The sequence below is a fragment of the Acipenser ruthenus genome, chromosome 1, assembly GCF_902713425.1.
Source record: "Acipenser ruthenus chromosome 1, fAciRut3.2 maternal haplotype, whole genome shotgun sequence".
Taxonomy (NCBI): domain Eukaryota; kingdom Metazoa; phylum Chordata; class Actinopteri; order Acipenseriformes; family Acipenseridae; genus Acipenser; species Acipenser ruthenus.
The window spans coordinates 14,920,808-14,937,964 of record NC_081189.1 but is presented as its reverse complement, the minus strand read 5'-3'; the positions used below and the strand labels follow the sequence as shown (position 1 = coordinate 14,937,964).

General features: G+C 38.1%; 1 protein-coding gene across 4 annotated transcripts in view; it reads left to right on the top strand.

Moving 5' to 3' along the window:
- The window catches only part of LOC117962288 (growth hormone receptor), a 76,297-nt gene that overhangs the window by 52,076 nt on the left and 7,064 nt on the right, over positions 1-17,157 (top strand). For all 4 annotated transcript variants that reach the window (XM_059007827.1, XM_059007823.1, XM_059007825.1 and 1 more), the window contains exons 3-8: positions 12,713-12,842; positions 13,769-13,932; positions 14,309-14,487; positions 15,380-15,533; positions 15,778-15,868; positions 16,856-16,925. In XM_059007827.1, coding sequence (XP_058863810.1) covers positions 12,713-12,842; positions 13,769-13,932; positions 14,309-14,487; positions 15,380-15,533; positions 15,778-15,868; positions 16,856-16,925 — 788 coding nt within the window. The remainder of the gene's footprint in view (positions 1-12,712; positions 12,843-13,768; positions 13,933-14,308; positions 14,488-15,379; positions 15,534-15,777; positions 15,869-16,855; positions 16,926-17,157) is intronic.

Below are 17,157 nucleotides of genomic sequence, written 5' to 3'. Positions count from 1 at the left end.
AAGGCATAAAAATCACTAGTTATTATCTCTGTTGATGTTTTTCAACGTCATTTATATATGAACAGTTTAGCAAGCTTAGCTGTGATGGTAAACCAGAATAAAGCAGCAGCTTATTCTTCCATGCAGTGCAGCCACGGGCGGTACAAGCCCCGCGGGGTCACAGGCACGCTTCTGCTTGTCCACTGGTGTTATAAAACACGGAGTACTCATGACAGAATCAAGTTGTTCTCGCTTCCACCGTTCTTCCTCTCAGTGCTCACACAGCAGGACTGTATTTTTACACAGGCTAGTCTTGTAGACATTAGCTGGTTTATTCAATCCTGCACATTTATTGGAGAGGACAGTTACTTTCCACTGTAGCTTTTCCATGTTGTATTCTGCTTGCTCCAGAACAATCAAAGTGGCATATCCAGCTGTAAGGAGTCTTCACACAGTTTACAATGAAATCTGACGTACCACAGGCACCATTCGCATTGTTCAGAGTTCAATGATCTAAACAGTGGCCACTAAATACCTGCTGTTGTCTTTCCCACTAGAAGTGATTTGTTGATTCACTTTGTAACATCACTACATACAATAACTAAACAGTGGAATGAGGACCACAACTAAAACAGGTTCATACATTTTAGTGCATCAGAATTAAGATCCACTACTGTTTTAGATTTGTTAAAATAGACCCATTGAGATGGCTAAGGCACACTGGTCAGAAATATTGACACGGGAGTAATCTCGATTATGCTTGCATTCTTAGTAATACGTGGTCAGTAGTGTGCAAATATGTACGTCCATTAAAAAGGATACACAGTAACCCACTGCACAACGTAAACCACATGAATCCTTATACTGCACTGTAATCTTATATGCTTTGTTACAATAGGGCTGACAAATCTGGAGACGTTTTGAACGATGTAATTGCTTTAGCAGTTGATATTCCCAAAATGGGGAAATGTTTGATATTTGTTGGGTAGCATGAACAGCCAGGATGTTGTTCTGTGATAAAGAGCTTGTTTTTTGAGATGCAGGGTTAGCTGTTGTGTATCAGATTGATGGTTTGGGTATGAGTGAGTAGGTCAATCCGGCAGCCTAATTTGGGGTATCTTGGGATATACTCACTGGTCATATTTTGGAAACCTCTGTGCTAGATGATGGTTCTTATTGTCACGGTTATCATCACCGAAAATAATCCAGCATCTGGTCCTTTACACTTGACTTGGAATTGTTTCCGTGTTCAGTAACTCTTGCCCTCCAATATGTAACTCTGTCCCAATACTCTTTGGAGATTTAGTACATTACCAACCAAGGAAGATATTCCTAATCTAATATCAGACTGCATTAATCCAGGCTATGGTGTGTCTCCCATATCCGACCGAGATTAATTCAGACAGAAGATCATTATATTAGTTTGAAGATCTGTGGAACTCCAAGGCAGTTATTGTGTTTGCCTTCGTAGATTGTGACAGAAGACAGATGGAATCAGTGCACAAGAGTCCACATTTTCAATAAGGACCTGAATGAATAAAGTAGCTGTGATTTCATGGGAGTACCTGTGAAAATGAAGTTTATTTTAAAAGCAAACTTTCTTCACACGGCTAATATGTTTGGGGGGCATCTTCCTTTACAGCAGTGGCAAAGGAAATGTTTACTTTGAATTACTAACGATGTTATCTGCAGCTTGCACATGTGGGCTCTATTGTGAAGCACCAGAGGGAACAAAATTCCTTCATAATGTCAACGCCCTGGCAATCTGTCAATGGGCTCTACACTTATCATGTTACACACTGCTTTGTGAAGGGTTATAAATGATAAATCTGTGCACTTTTTGAAATGCCACTTAGTGCTTTTGAAATATGTGAAGTTTACAGTAATGGCAGGTTTCCATTCAGGCTTTCATTGTACAGAGACACAATAGCATAACAGTATGCTTGGTTTCCTCTTAGTAGTGGTTTGTAAAAAAGCGACTTGTCATCGTGAGAGTGTCTTGAGGGACAGGGTTTATTAAATCTTTCCAGAACCGCCGTCCTATCATTGGCTCGTTTTGTATTCTGATTTCCACGAGTGCACCTCATCGCTACAAAATGGCATGTAAAGAAACGGTTAGAACGCGCCGCTGTTTCTCTTGCTACACAAAGTTAGAAATTGTCCGAGCTCCTGAAAAAAAACCTGAATCAGACACAAGTCGCCAAACAATGTGGGGTTTCCTTTCCCGTTCTGGTGAGTTGTTTCACCATTCAGTTAAATAATGTGCATGTCTTGTATATTGCCGCTGCATTTTGTAACGTGTGTAGGGGCGCTGTGTTCATTTATTTAATTTATTAACATTAAGTTAACCCTCAGTAACGGCCATTATTTTTGCCTGTGCCATCGTGAGAGACCAGAACACACCCGGCTGCTAATTTCATAGTACATGGTGATTTAAGCTTTTTGACCGTGTTGTTTTGCTTTAGTTTTATTAACGTTAGTTTGTCTGTTTGTGGCGGAGTGTCCTGCCCCTATTTATTATTATTTGTATTTTTGTTTGCGGCGCAGATAAAAGCGCCGTGTCTTTTGTTATTGTTTTTTATATTTATAATTTAAAAACCCCGTGAGGATGCATGACTGATCAGCTACTGATTATTTAACTAGCTGACAGTCATGCATCTTTACCAAACGCGTGCAGACTGTGGCCGAGGGGTAATAAGATAATTAACAGCTAGTTAACCCCTCGGCCAGAGTATAAGAACCTGCAACTGTCCGTGCTGCAGGGTTGGGTGTACAGAGAGGAGGTACGGGGAGATAGAGAGAAGACAGAATTTAACAATTGCTAAAACGTGCTGGATTAGCCAGCACGACACTTACTTGTTTGTCTGTCTGATTCGTTTGGCCCTTGTGCCCTTTTGTTTTGTTGTTTTGTTCAAATCATTTGTTTTGTTTATTAATAAAATCAGCTGAACGCTGTTGCATTCAGTTTCACTCGCCCATCCATTGTTGTGATTCAGTTACTTCCTGGTCCGTGACGTCACCACACTTCACCACTACGAGCCATCCTGCCACACTGTTACTTTATTATTATTATAGTTTATTAACATACACGTCCCTATTGTTTTGCTTTTACTTATTCGGTTCATTTCATATGTTGATGCATGTGCGTCGTGACCAGTAATACTTATGTATTTATTCATTTATTGATTCATATTGTGTCTGGTGGCTAACTCCGTCTCAGAGAACACTTTGGCTATAAGAACACTTTGCTTGCTTCTCAAGGGGTGTTCTTAGCCGGAGAGTACTGTACTTACAAATGTGTTGTTTTAGTGTGGTCAGTGTCATTGCAAGTATTCCAGCTGATGTGGAATCAAATGATGTAGAGTATTTTATGTATGTGATCCCCTGCTCTTAGTAATACCCAGAACAAATGGGAGCCATGACCGTACCGCCTTATAACAGTATAACAGGCCACCTTATAAAGGGAGAGCACTGTATATATTAAAAGAAGATTAAAAACACATAGTTACGGTTTCATTACAGCTTAGGCAATGATATCGCACATTTTAAGAAATCTGCCCCACCCTGGCATGAATACTTGGGCGTAGATCAGTGTAATGACTGACGGTTCGTCCTTGGTCTTGGATGCTCATGTTAAGCTGTTTGAAGTAAATCTGGTAACAAGCAAATACAGATCACAGTGTTTTAATTAAAATATGGAGCCAGTATTTATGAAGCATTACTGTGCAGCATGCCTTACTATGCCTTCACCAGCACACTAATGCTTTTAGATTGAGGATGTCATGTAGAACTGCCTTTATGAATGGAAAAGAGTTCACTCATGAGTCATGAGTAATTGCAATGCAGTCTGTTTTTTTTCCCTAAAAGATTCTACAAAACCAAGTGGTTTCAGATGATGTAAGAAGGGACAGGTTAATCCAGAGGGAAACAGACCAGATAGAGCCTCAGATCAAAGTGTTGAGAAAAGTATTTGTAAGTGTTATGTCTGTGGTTTAGTATTAAGATTAGTTGGCTACTGCCACCTACTGGTAGTATTTGCACAGCTCACATAGCGTGCGTTGTTTCAGTGTTAAGCCTAGAACATACATGAGCGGTGCAACATCACGCGCATATCGCTCACCATTTATTTCTATTAGACTTAACTCGCATTGACGAAAAAATACTGTAACGGAAAAGTATCGCAGCTGCAGAATTGTTGAACGGCTAGGCGAGCAATATTTTGCATGACACGTCCTATCTGGATGAAAACTTCAGAATATCCATCAACATGGATGAACCACTTATAATCGAAGCTTCACATCTCCCAGAGTTGTTTGATCCAAAGAACAGGTACTAGAAGGACACTGAGAGGAAAAACAACATCTGTGCTACAGTTGCACAGGCTGTAGGGATGGCCGGTATTTATCGCTTACATTACATGATTTGTTACTTCAAGCCTCATTTTAGAAATACAATTAAAACAGCACAGGTTTTATTGCCATTGAAGCACATATCTGCAAACAATAGGAAATTCCACAAGGTCGAGGTTCATCGTATGTCTGGGAAGGTTGTGTGTTCTTCATTTGTGGCCAGTTTGGCTGTATTGGTAGGGCCATGGTTTACTTTGGAAACCTCCGTCGCATACGCTGTTTCATGCGGTATCGCCCCTCGCCGCTCCCCACTAGCGGTGCCGTGCTGCTCAAGGGACATTCACTGCAGACGTTGCGCACATGCCGCCTCCTTGCGTGTCTGTTTGTGTTGCCGCTGATCCCTGTTCACACTTGAGACGGCAAGTCGAATGTAGGTAGGTGGTCTATTGTGACGTCACACCTGGATCAGAAGTGAAAGTCAGCCGTTACGGCCTGGTATTGTGTACTGGGAAAACATTTGCTGCCGTTACTTATCAACTTTTTTTAAAGTACAAAACTGCCTCGGTGTGCTTGGCAAGATTATACTAGCAGAATAGGCCAATGTTTTGGGCTATGTTAGCGCCATTCAAAATATAACAATCATATGGATTTTTATTATTCTGATTATGTGTTTATCATGTTTAAATGGTAATATTAATAGCTGATCTCTTTTTAAAAAAGTCTTTTTGCACATTTAACATTTTTTGAGATGACAATATAAAGCAAATAATGAGTTATTATCATCTGCAATAGATACACTTGATGTTTAATTTTTTAACTATTATTGTTTTATTTTATACTGTTATTTTAATGGCGTCAGAGTTGGTACGGCTTCCGTTAATTTGAAAATAAATAAATAAATAAATCGATGCCTCAACAACAGTACTGGTAAGAAATTAAAGCTACTTTCACCTTTGACCTGGATGTATTGAATGCAGGATTCACGAGCAGTATAGATTCCTGTGGGGGGGAATTACTTTAGTTTTTTAAAGTTTAAAATAAATTAATGTTTTAAGGAATTAGTGAATTACTGTGGTAACCTGTACTGTGTAATTACAAGTATTAAAAAGCGGACTGTCTTATTTTTTTATTTTTTACTATTTAAGTGAAAATTATTTTAACTGGGTTAATTAGTTGATTTGTTGGGGTATTCAAAGTTTTTCTGAAAAACCTTTTGCATTCCAGCCAAAAAATCTACCCTGAAGAAGTAACCATTTTTAACCAAGCTTATCCTGAGCCTTCTGCAAAACCTCTGACCCACGCTCTTTTTAATCAACCGTCATTTCTGCTGCAATACTAAACAGTGACTGCCTGGCTTTTCTATGCATTGTCTTGGGGGAATTTCAAACAGAATCAATACGCTATGATGGTGAAGCGGTAGGGGGATAACGTTTTGTGTGTGGTATTATTGAGCATTGTGTAATGTGAGCAGGTCATGTTATTTAATATTTGCCTGATAACAGTATACTTTAGGAGATGTGGTCAGTTCCATTGGGAATGCAGTTCTCTTACAATCTCTCTAAATTAAAAAGGTAGGACTTGCCAGTAATTCACATTTTTATCCGTCAGCAGCAGTTGTTTCCTCATGTTGTTTTGTATCCCAAAAAAGTGTCAGTAACTTTAGTACACAAATACAGTAGTAGTAATTACATTTAAAAAGCTGTATACAAAAATTGCAAAACTCGCTTAAAGTGACTGTTTTAGTACACAGCGATTTCTTGTCTGCTTGTGAAACTGCTCGCTCCTAACATATCATATGTTACGGGGCACCACGAGTGAGCTCTCTGCTTATTGAACGCACCCCTGATAAAACTGTCATGTGACTTGATCGCAGGTCCAGTCATGTGATCAGGCAGTCGCTGCTCCAACTGAATATACGGCCTGGTAAAACAGCCATGTTGTTCAGATTCATACAGTCACACACTACTTATTTAATTTATATAATGTATTTTAAATTATATATACTTTTGGGGGCCCCTCAAAATCCGAGGCCAAGGTCTGCAGCCCCTAAAGCCCTGTGCGTTAACCTGGCCCTTCATATTGGCATACGTTTTGTACTGTTTGTGAATTACATCCCTAACATAAAGTGACATGTTTCCAGCATCTAACTTTTTATGGTTTGATAGCAGTCAAATGGTATGGGAATATAGTTCAAAAGGCAGGCTTCTCTTATCATTCATTTCTGTCATTGGAGGTAATTGTGGTACAGCCACAGCAGGTCCCTCTGCTGCACTTTGAAAAATACACAAACACCAGGGCTTCAAAGGTTTTTGCGATTTGCTTTTTTAAGCAAAAAGCAAACATGTACGATATGACAAACACTTTAGCGTTTCAAAGTAACCCAGTACCTGCAGTATTTTTTATGTTCTTGGCAGATACTGTGCAAACATACTCTTTTCACCTGTAGCACAGTGCCATATGGGTCTGTTTGAATTTCCATTGCAGAAGCAGCAATACATTTCTGCGTTTGTGCTTTATCAGGTTTTCTTCACTGTGACAGACAAAATCAATAGCAGTCTGTGTGTGTTTGGGCTCATACTGGAAACTTGAAACAAACACTGTAGCTTGATGTTTTTTGTTTTTTTTTAATTGAAACATTTGGGTAGTGGTGGGTTTGTTTGTACAAGTCCTGTCTGAGGCAATTACTGGCCAAATTTTGTTGCTTTGTTGACCTTTTCAACTTTTAAGGTTAATGTGTGCCCGATTCTGCTTAATGTAGTTATACATATTTCATTTTCTTTTGGATACTGAACTAAATTGTATTCAACTTGTGAGTGTTTTAATAAGTTAGCATTTTTATCTTGGAGCCCAATTCTATTATAATCATTTATTCTGTTTTAAATAGGTGAAGTCTGTATGGCGGTAGGACTTAAAATCTGAAACACAGATTTAATATGGCAGTTTTTAAGCATTTTTTGAGCATGACCATTCTTCAGTAGTTACTGTCTGTATCTGACCTATCTGATCAAATCTTTTTTTTTTAATTTAATTTTCATTTGTATCATTATGTCCATTTTCAAAAAAAAACAAAACATGTATGAGCTACTGTACACATACCAATAATTCTACATAATAAACATGAATTGTATTTATATTTATTCTGTAGTTGTGTGTACAATACAAAGATTTCGATAACATACACAATGATACTTACAAAAAATATATTTGCAGTTAAAAAGCAACACACGTCTGGTATTTTCTCTATGATAAAGAAATTATTGTGATTTGCCAAAATGCATTCATCATGACTGTAAATATACACTAGGTCCGATTTGTTAACTTTAACTATTGTAGGACTGGTGTAGCTGGTGATTATACTGCCTGGATGCCCAGAATCACACCGAACACAGTCATGCTCTTGTCTGGAGTTTCCTACACTGAGTTTTAAACCTATAAACTCAATGCTGGTCTTCCCTGCAGATTGCTTACAGGGATCTACTTCAGTGTACCAGTGCTTTCATCGGTTCACACAGTGATATTAAGTCATGATAGAGGATCTAAACATGATGTTGAAAGTCCTGGTCTATATAAAACTTGTTTTAGGGGAGGGATTACCCCTTGCTATTGTGTATGTCTTGAAGGAAGACCCAGCCTTGAACAGTGGTCTACGGGCTTGGATACCTGATCCATAGATCAGACAGCTGAGTATGTCCAGGTGTTGCGAAATACAAATCCCCTACAGCGGTGCTGTGGTTAGCAAAGCCAGGCCCGTATCTGCTGTCCGCTGTTCTATTTTTAAAACACTAATGATATAAATGCTATTGAAGAAGCCTTTCTATTGTGCCATGTATTACAGAGCGCATACAGCTATGGCCAAATGTTTTGCATCACCCTATAGAATTAACTCCTTTTGCTTCGTAACGTCGAATGAAACCTGCTGGATAATGTTGCGTTAACATATTGAATTACATACCGCTTAGTAGGTTTCAATGTACTTAAACGAAAAACTGACAAATTGAAAACTGTGACATTTCAAAATCTAACATGAAATACTGTACTACTATTATGGCTTCCGGTAGACTTTTGCGAGATCACTTTATAGTTTCCTTGATTACATGATGTTAAATAAAATATCTAAATTATGTTCATGTTGTTTTTGTTTTATGTTTCTTTGTTTTTTAAATGAATGTCTCAATCCTAAAATTCTAGATGATGGTAAACTTTTGCCATAGCTGTACATATACAGTATCTGCAAACGCCCTTGTTGCATTGTGTGTGTGTGTGTGTGTGTGTGTGTGTTGATTTGTATGATTCTGCAGCAGCTTTAGTTTCCAAAGGGGGTGGGGGGTCACATTAATGTAACCTAGGAATGCTGTCAGTGTTGCTTTATATTGCTCTGCAGGAGCTTTACTTTTCATCTGTCATCTCCTGCTTCATTGTCTCTTCTGCTTCTGGTTAGGCAAATGTGCTGAATGATTCAGCGAGAGTAAACAAGTGGATTTGAATGCTGTCATTGATCTTGCTGTTTCTTTCTGTTGAGAAGAGCTGAGGCACAGCAGGAAAGATTGATTCCTGTGTGCTCATGTTAGCAGTAAAGGAAACAGATTTCATAGGGAGCAAATCACTGTGGAGTGGAGTTAATCAGCCGCTGCTCTGCAACTGCAGATGCACATTACTGAGAATGAATCTGCACTCCCAAGAAAGGTCTCCTGCAGCTAAACTACCGTTAAAATATGAAGTGCCACAGTTCTTTTAAATACATGCCCTTTTGCATAGTTAAACTGCACTGCTGTTGGTTGTCCAAGAACAAAAGCGTTTGTCCGATTCTAAGTGAACACCACAGTCGAGGGAGCTTGAGTCCGTTCTCTCTGGTGGTAAAATGATCCAAGTGCTAGAAAAGACTGATAGCCCCAGAGAAAGAATTAATCGGTGAGTCCATTTTTTGCATACTTCCATGTTGCAACATACTGTATTACTTTTAAATGCCTTCTTGCTGCTGTGAGGATCCACCTGCTCTCCAGGTGCCTGGCAGAAGGGTGTCTTTCTTACCAGGACGTATAAATAGCCAGCCTGCCCCACATGGCATAGACAGGTATGCTGTGCACCATTGTGTCTAGAGAAATCCCTGGCTTTGGTTGATATAAAAAGCAGCTTCTGAACTGGCACCCCAGTGCTAATCACAAAGCCATTGAAAACCAACTGAGAAAACAACAACATTATAGAATGGACTTTCTCCACTGAAACATGAACAGAAAAGAAAGTCAACGGACAGTTTACTTTGTAGTTAACATTTATTGTAACAACTTATCCAATCAGAAAGCAGTATATTCCAGTTTCCGTTCAGACCAAAATAAAAGGAGCCATCCCAAAAAAAGAGTAAAAAATGGTGATATAAATGAGTAGTTTCTCAGCTATATTGGATCATCTACTATTGAGAAACTGAGACTTGCTCAATTAGCATTATTGGGTAAGCATAACAAAAAATCAAAATAACATTTCTACGAAAACCTGACTTCCCAAAGGAAATACGAAGTATGTGAAGTGATTGCTACTCTTACTTACTCTACGTTGTTTGTGTTGTCTCTCAACTACATCGTTTTTATTATGTATTGCCATCTTATTTTTGTGTGACTTGATGGAAACTGCATGTTTTTTTTTAGTCACAAGACAGACTTCCCATACATTACATATCACTTAATAAAAATGCATAATCCTGCTTCACACCAGTATAGAACAGCAGATCTATTCAGTAAAAAATAATCGCATGCAAACATTTTTCTTTACATAAAAATAACTGGTACTTAATTTTAAGAATAGACTTTTTTAAGAATAAAATAAATGCTGCCCTGTTGTGATCAGTAGGGATTGTGCGCTGAAGCTTGTGCGACACTGATATGCGTCAGAAAACACAAAGGGGCCAAACAGCTTTTGAGCGAGTGTAAGATTTGCACTACATATAAACCTGCAAAGGACTGAACAGTGTTCCTCTTTATTCAGTGAGACCCTGTCATTTATTGTGTTACAAAAATCATGTTAATGATTTACTGGCTAGTCAGAGGTGATTGCAAAGTGAGGTTGTACTTTAGTTTTCTTCCAGACTTTAACAACTTTGAATGTGAATTAAGAGTTCCTACATGCACCTACAATGTCCAGTCACTGTCCTGGAGAGTTGTTCCACTCCAGGTTTTACACATAACCCTATCATGAACTACTTCAGGATCAGGATGGAGGTTTAATTGGTTCAATTAAATAATTTAGAACAGGGTTGGAGCAAAGACTAGGAGTGGAAGGGGTAACTTTGGCCTCCCCTGGTCTCCAGTATATGAAGATTTGTAATCTGTTTTTCTGGTAACGTTTCATATTGAGCAGTGGTTTGTTTTCCTACCCTAAACGTGACTCCAATTCCAACTTAAACCTTGCCATTAATAACAGTAATTAATGGGAAATTACACATACTTGATTGATTTAATAACTTAATAAATTCTGTAAATAAAAAAAATTAAAAAACAGGCTCTTGCTGTCACTCACTCCTTTCAGCTTTGCTTTAAGTGTTGCAATGTTTGGCTGAAGGACAGCACTTTTGAAACCGTGGCACAAGCAGTTTCTTCTGCAGTGGCTTCAGTTACTTTAACTATGTACACGTGTGATGTTACACTGCAAGAGTGAGCCATAAACATGACCAGTAGAAAAAAAAAAAAAAACATTAGTACTGTGTGCTTGACAGCTACTGCTCTCTACTGGGGGCTCTTATCATAGTGATGTGAAACCAGAGAAGCTGAGTGTCAATCTGCAGTTACTGCTTTTGATTTCTAACAGCAGGCAAGCCTGTAACACCGTACCTCAATTAGCAGCAGCAAACCTTGCATCTCCATGTTTGTTTGTTTATTGTATAGACAGATGGAAACTGCTGGATCAGTTAGACTAACTTTCTTGCTTGTTGTTTTTAATAAAGGCAATTCAATTGCAATGTTTCAGAGATTAACCTATTTAGCGAGCTGTCAGAAGTGCATGCATCATGCATGTTTAAAACGTGTGGATCGCCTGAAGCATAATTTGCCGAAGTGAGATGTGTATGTTTTTAATAGAAACTGCAAATGTTAAAAAAAATAAGGTTTTAGCTTGTTAATTTAGCAGAAGTAATTAGTGGAAGCAGTGTATGGTACTTCCGACTTTATAAAGATGAAAAATGTGTTATGTTGTATAAACCAAAAATAATACTGAATACAGAGTTTATTGGTAAGTAACATTTCACAGTCTATTTAAGATCTATATAAGTTATTTATTTTCACTCAATCACCTGTAAGGTGTTTTTTTATTTTTATTTTTTCAGATACAATTTAACATGGCATGTTTGCTTTTAAGTCCCCATGGAAGCACCCTAGCCTAAACATTCTGGCAATAGGGTGCTCTACAAATATACTATACCTGTCTTGGTGGATGTGGCGCTGCAGACAATGTAACTGTGTGGTGAAAAGCTGAATTTTCATTATATACTGTACTCTGTGTAACAAATGTGGATGGTAAAAGTCTTGGTCCTTTTTGTAATCATGTTTTCTTATTTCTTGGCCTCTGCACAGCATTTCCAGCCCCACCCGTCTACTGTAGTTGTTGCCAGCAGGCCCTGTTCCACTAGAACACTAGCTCTATCCCTTCAAGGTTATACAATTGAATCCAATTGGATTTATGACATCTTCTAGGCAGCCTCACTCTGAGTAAATACAGTTATAAAAAATGAAAAACAATAACAAGACCATTTTGTTCGCAGCAACATTCAAGGTCTTAGTAGGAGAACGCCGGCCATCTTATTTGACAAATAATTAATAACTGAGAAATAAATGCCTGTGGTGGCGTCTCTGTTACTTACACAACAGAAATGAAAGCAATTAAAAAGAAGAAATATGTAATTGTGGTGTTTTATATTATCCAGTGTGTAGTATTGTGAAGGTCGTTTTACAGGGTTTGTGGTATTGAACGTTGGATGTTAGTCAGGTTTGACAAGCACTTGAAATCTTAATGAAAACTATTCCTGTTCATATCCAGTCTAACTGCTCATGAGACAGTCTTGGTGAACACAGCATTACTAACTCAACATTGGCACAATCTATTAAACACAAAAAAAACGACTTTAATGTGAGTACATTGTCCAATAAAACAAGTACAAGATCAGTGTGGATTTATTTGTAATTTATTTTGGGGTTGTGTTTGTGAATTCACATTTTGGGTGCTGGTATCAAATTATTTCACAATTACATTCAGGATTTGTTCACAGCAGTACTGCAGTTCCACAATTAGACAGCGATTGTTTTTTCCTAACTATTGTTTCCTTAATATTCTGCACACTTAGGCTTTTATTTTCTACTGACTCTCTCTCTCTGTCCCTGTCTCTGTCTCTTTTTGTTTTTTAGTTCCGCCAAAGCGTCCTTACTTCGTCGACTGCCGTTCCCCAGAACAGGAGACATTTAGTTGTTGGTGGAGTGCTGGGGATTACCAGAATCTAACAGGCCCTGGTGCACTGAGTGTCTTCTTTCAGAAAAAGTAAGGGATTTTTTTGTTGTTGTTTTTTTTTTGTGAAAACCAATGGCTATTTTAAAATAATTCTGGTCAATATTAAAATAGTAACAGATTTCGCCACATTTTGTTGTTTCCATTTTAATTTTATTTAAATATTACAATATTTAAAGAATTGCTGACCAGGTGCATACTTCCATATTCACTGCTTGTCAAGAATGCACTTGGATCGTTCTTGAGAATCCAAACATAACCCCTTTAAAATGTCACTTTCCCAGTACTGTGTGCCCTTTCTGTTGCAGTAGATGCCGTCACCAGTGTCAAAACACAGTATCTCCAATAACCTTTTGACGGAGTGACTTAAAATTTGCAGGGTTATATAAATGTATTTGTGCTAAATGTGTTGCTGACCAATGAGATTGACCTCTGACACAATTGTATTCTATGATTCTCTCAATAAAGTTCCAATTTAACATTGGAACTTTATTGTGAGAATCATAGTACGGTACATTTTTATATTTTTGTAAAATCTGAGAACGGATGTATTTTCTTGCCGTAAGACAGATAACAAGGGAGGAAAGAGGTTACTTTAAATTAATAAGATGTACAGCCACTTGGTTTGAGTATACTAATTCTAACGTTGCATCTGCTTAAAATAATCACAGATTCGATACCTTTAACTAGCAAAATGTAGATGTATCCATCGTTCCACAGCTCTCTCAACCTAACGCATCCATAGGATTGTCCACTTCCACCCCACAAGAATGACTGACGCAAATAAGGAAAGTCAGCGTTCAAATGAGGAACGTCGGAGCTCAAACTATGGATACATATATAAAACACACGTGTACCTCTTTGTTTGTGTGTGTTTCTGTATTTTTACATTTTGCCCAAACTGTTTCAAAAATCCTGAATGTTCTTGTTTGTTTGTTTGTTTGTTTGTATTTGAACAGTAGAGATGTTTGGAGGGAGTGCCCAGACTACAGCACGGCTGGTGAAAATCACTGTTATTTTAATAGTACCTACACATCTATTTGGATTCCATACTGTGTCCAGCTAAGATCACAAATCCAGGACATTGTTTATCATCAGATGTGCTTCACTGTGGACGAAATAGGTAAATACATATTTGTCAGGTATAAAATCACAAGTTTGGCTCAGCCAGAAAACTCTTGAAGCTGCACTTTCAAACAGCCAATCACCGGTTCATAATCCTTAATAACACTGTCCAATTGATTCAAGCAGGTATATCACAATTTTGCTTTTGGGGGTGATCAGACTTGCCAGGTTATAGTAGATGAAGGTTTAATAATACATTTTGAATAATTTTTTGGCAACATGTATGAATCTATTATTTGGGTGTTAGATGTTATTGAGCGTAGTTTTAATGTGTAAATTTAAAAATTAAAATTTTAGTTTGTACTTTTTTTGTAGTGTCCAAGCAGATCTGAAAAAGGAGGTAAATGTACTGTTGACCTTTTTGTATTGTTCAGTGGTCCCTGACCCCCCTGTTGGTCTGAACTGGACGTTATTGAACATTAGCCAGACGGGGCAACACTTTGATATCCTGATACAATGGGAGCCCCCTCCTTCAGCAGATGTCAAGAAAGGCTGGATAAGTCTAGTCTATGAGCCACAGTACAGAGCTATCAACATGTCTGATTGGAAGCCGGTGAGCTGATGTGACGAGAGGGATTTACAGTATTATGTACATTGTAACTATGCATAATAATGCGTTTTTCCTTTCATAGCTTTTTAATTCATAAATCACTAGAAGGTTGAGTCCTGAAACTGTCCTCATTATTATTATTATTTGTTTATTTAGCAGACGCCTTTATCCAAGGCAGCTTACAGAGACTAGGGAGTCACTTACAACAACGTCTCACCCGTAAGACGGAGCACAAGGAGGTTAAGTGACTTGCTCAGGGTCACACAGTGAGCCTGAAATTCCATTGAACTGGGGACCTCCTGGTTACAAGCCCTGTTCTTTAATCACTGGACCACACAGCCTCCTAACACTTAACACTGCAGACCAAGGCAATCTAACTCCACTCAGAGCAACACACCACTATTGCATTACCTGTAATCTAACTCCACTCAGAACAGAACACCACTATTGCATTACCTGTAATCTAACTCCACTCAGAGCAACACACTGCTATTGCATTACCTGTGAGATAGTCACACTCAGAACAGCAGACCATATAAATATGTGTAGACAATGTTTTTGTCTACTAATTTTAATTTAAATTTTATCTTACAGGAGTTATCTTGCTGTTAACTCACTTAGTTTTGAAAGAGTTAAAGTAACACAAGGTGGTCCATTTTAATAATCTGAAAAGCACAGGATTAAATGCTGCTGCTCCTGTTATTAATCCCTCTGCTGTGTTTCCAGCTGAGCGTGATTTCATTAGTATTCCTACATACAACAAAAAAAAAACCACAGTGGAAAGTGAACCTCGATGGTGCATGTTTTAGTAATGTTGTATAATCATCTCTGAATGACCTGTCTTTGTTTAATAAAAGCATGAACCTGATCTTTGTAATATTTCTTCTATCCCCAGCTGGAAGTTGAGAGAGCACGCTACCAGTCTGTTTATGGGCTGAAGACTGGCATGGAGTATGAAATCAGGGTGCGGTGCAAACAGACTGCTTCTGAAAAATTCAGTGAATTCAGCGACCACCTTTATGTGTACATTCCTAAGGTGCCTACCAAAGGTGAGACTAATCCTATGAATATTTAGAAAGATTAGTTGTGCCTGGGTCTTTGTGTCAAATATTTCAGTTTTAAATCCATTTGAGGCAAGTCACGTCATGTCCTCTTGTGCGCCTTTTTCTCAAGCTTGTATTAAGCTGCGTTGTCCGAGACAAATTGGCTCTTTATTTGTGGAGTAGTCCATGCTTGTGTATGTACCAGCATTAGTCACTTTATAGGTATATCATTGTTGTTTTTTTTTTTCAGAAACCCTGTTTCCATTTACAATGATCTTAATCTTCGGAGCAGTGGGAGTGATTATAGTCCTGATGTTAATTATTTTCTCCCAACAACAGAGGTAAATATTATTTTCAATCGTTCAATTCAACAATTATCCACTTGTTCTTTACTTAAAGCCTCAGGTTTTTCGACCACTTCAAACATGAGCTAACCTCAAGGCTGATTACCCTCTTCCTGAATTCTGTCATTATTGCAAATTAAGATCAAACATCCCCTCTAAACCCCTCTACATTATCCATTGCAGTATTATGCCAAGGATTTTGAATTCTTTCAATAAGTTCAATGACGTTTCATAAAATGTATTTCATTCAGGACTCACACTGCACTTTAAAGAATGTTTCTACCCTTGGTAATGGATAACTATATCCTATTGAGAGGGATTGAGCCATCATCCAATTACCCATTTGGTGATTATCATGTGACATATATTACTATTTCTACAGCGGATGGATATTTGGCATGTTTAATAAAGTCCCCCGTATATTTTACCTTTGGGGCAGTCTCTGAAAAAGCCTGAGCAACGTGGAATTCCTGTAACAAGGGAGGCCAGTGTAAAAAATGACCACAAGGGGTTTGCACAGGTAATCCCCCTTAAAAAAGTGACTGCCTAAAAAAGGACAAATATGCTGGTGACAGGTCAAATGTTCATGAGTGCAGAAGCAGTAATAAAGCATGATTTAAGAACACATAATCAGAAAATAAACAGAGGCACAATACAGTATATATCATTACAGTGTATGAAGTATTCCTTATATGTAGAGTTAGTAACAAACAATGTACTGCACTGAGGAATGTTGAGGCCCAGGCATGTCATGCTCCTGGCATGGCACAGTGTAATAATTCTGCTGCATCTTCACATTGCTTTCCTTTTATGGTTAAACTGCAGTACCTGAGTCGGACAGATTGTAGTTATGAAGATCAACAATCAATTTAAGACAGCCAATCCACATTCTGTAACTGTAATACAACCCTCAGGAATATTTCATGTATGGCTTTTTCCTTGACTTCAGTGACATCTAGTAATTTCCACATTTCTGGTTCCAAGGTTGATGGTGTATTTCCTGCCACCTGTACCAGTCCCAAAAATTATGGGAATTGACCCAGAACTGCTGAAGGTAATGTTACAATCAGAACACTAATATATAATAAATCATAATAAAATGCAGTGCTAATTTAGACCATTTTTACGTCCTGCTAGTTGTAACTTCACCTGCAAGTAACTATTTATTCTCTTTGATTGTTTTGTTCCCATGCTTGGTTTAAGATCTTTAATGCTAAATATTTTGAAAAAGCATTGGATCATTGTCCTTGCAGACCAGCAATTGGTCTTTTATCTTGACCGAAAGA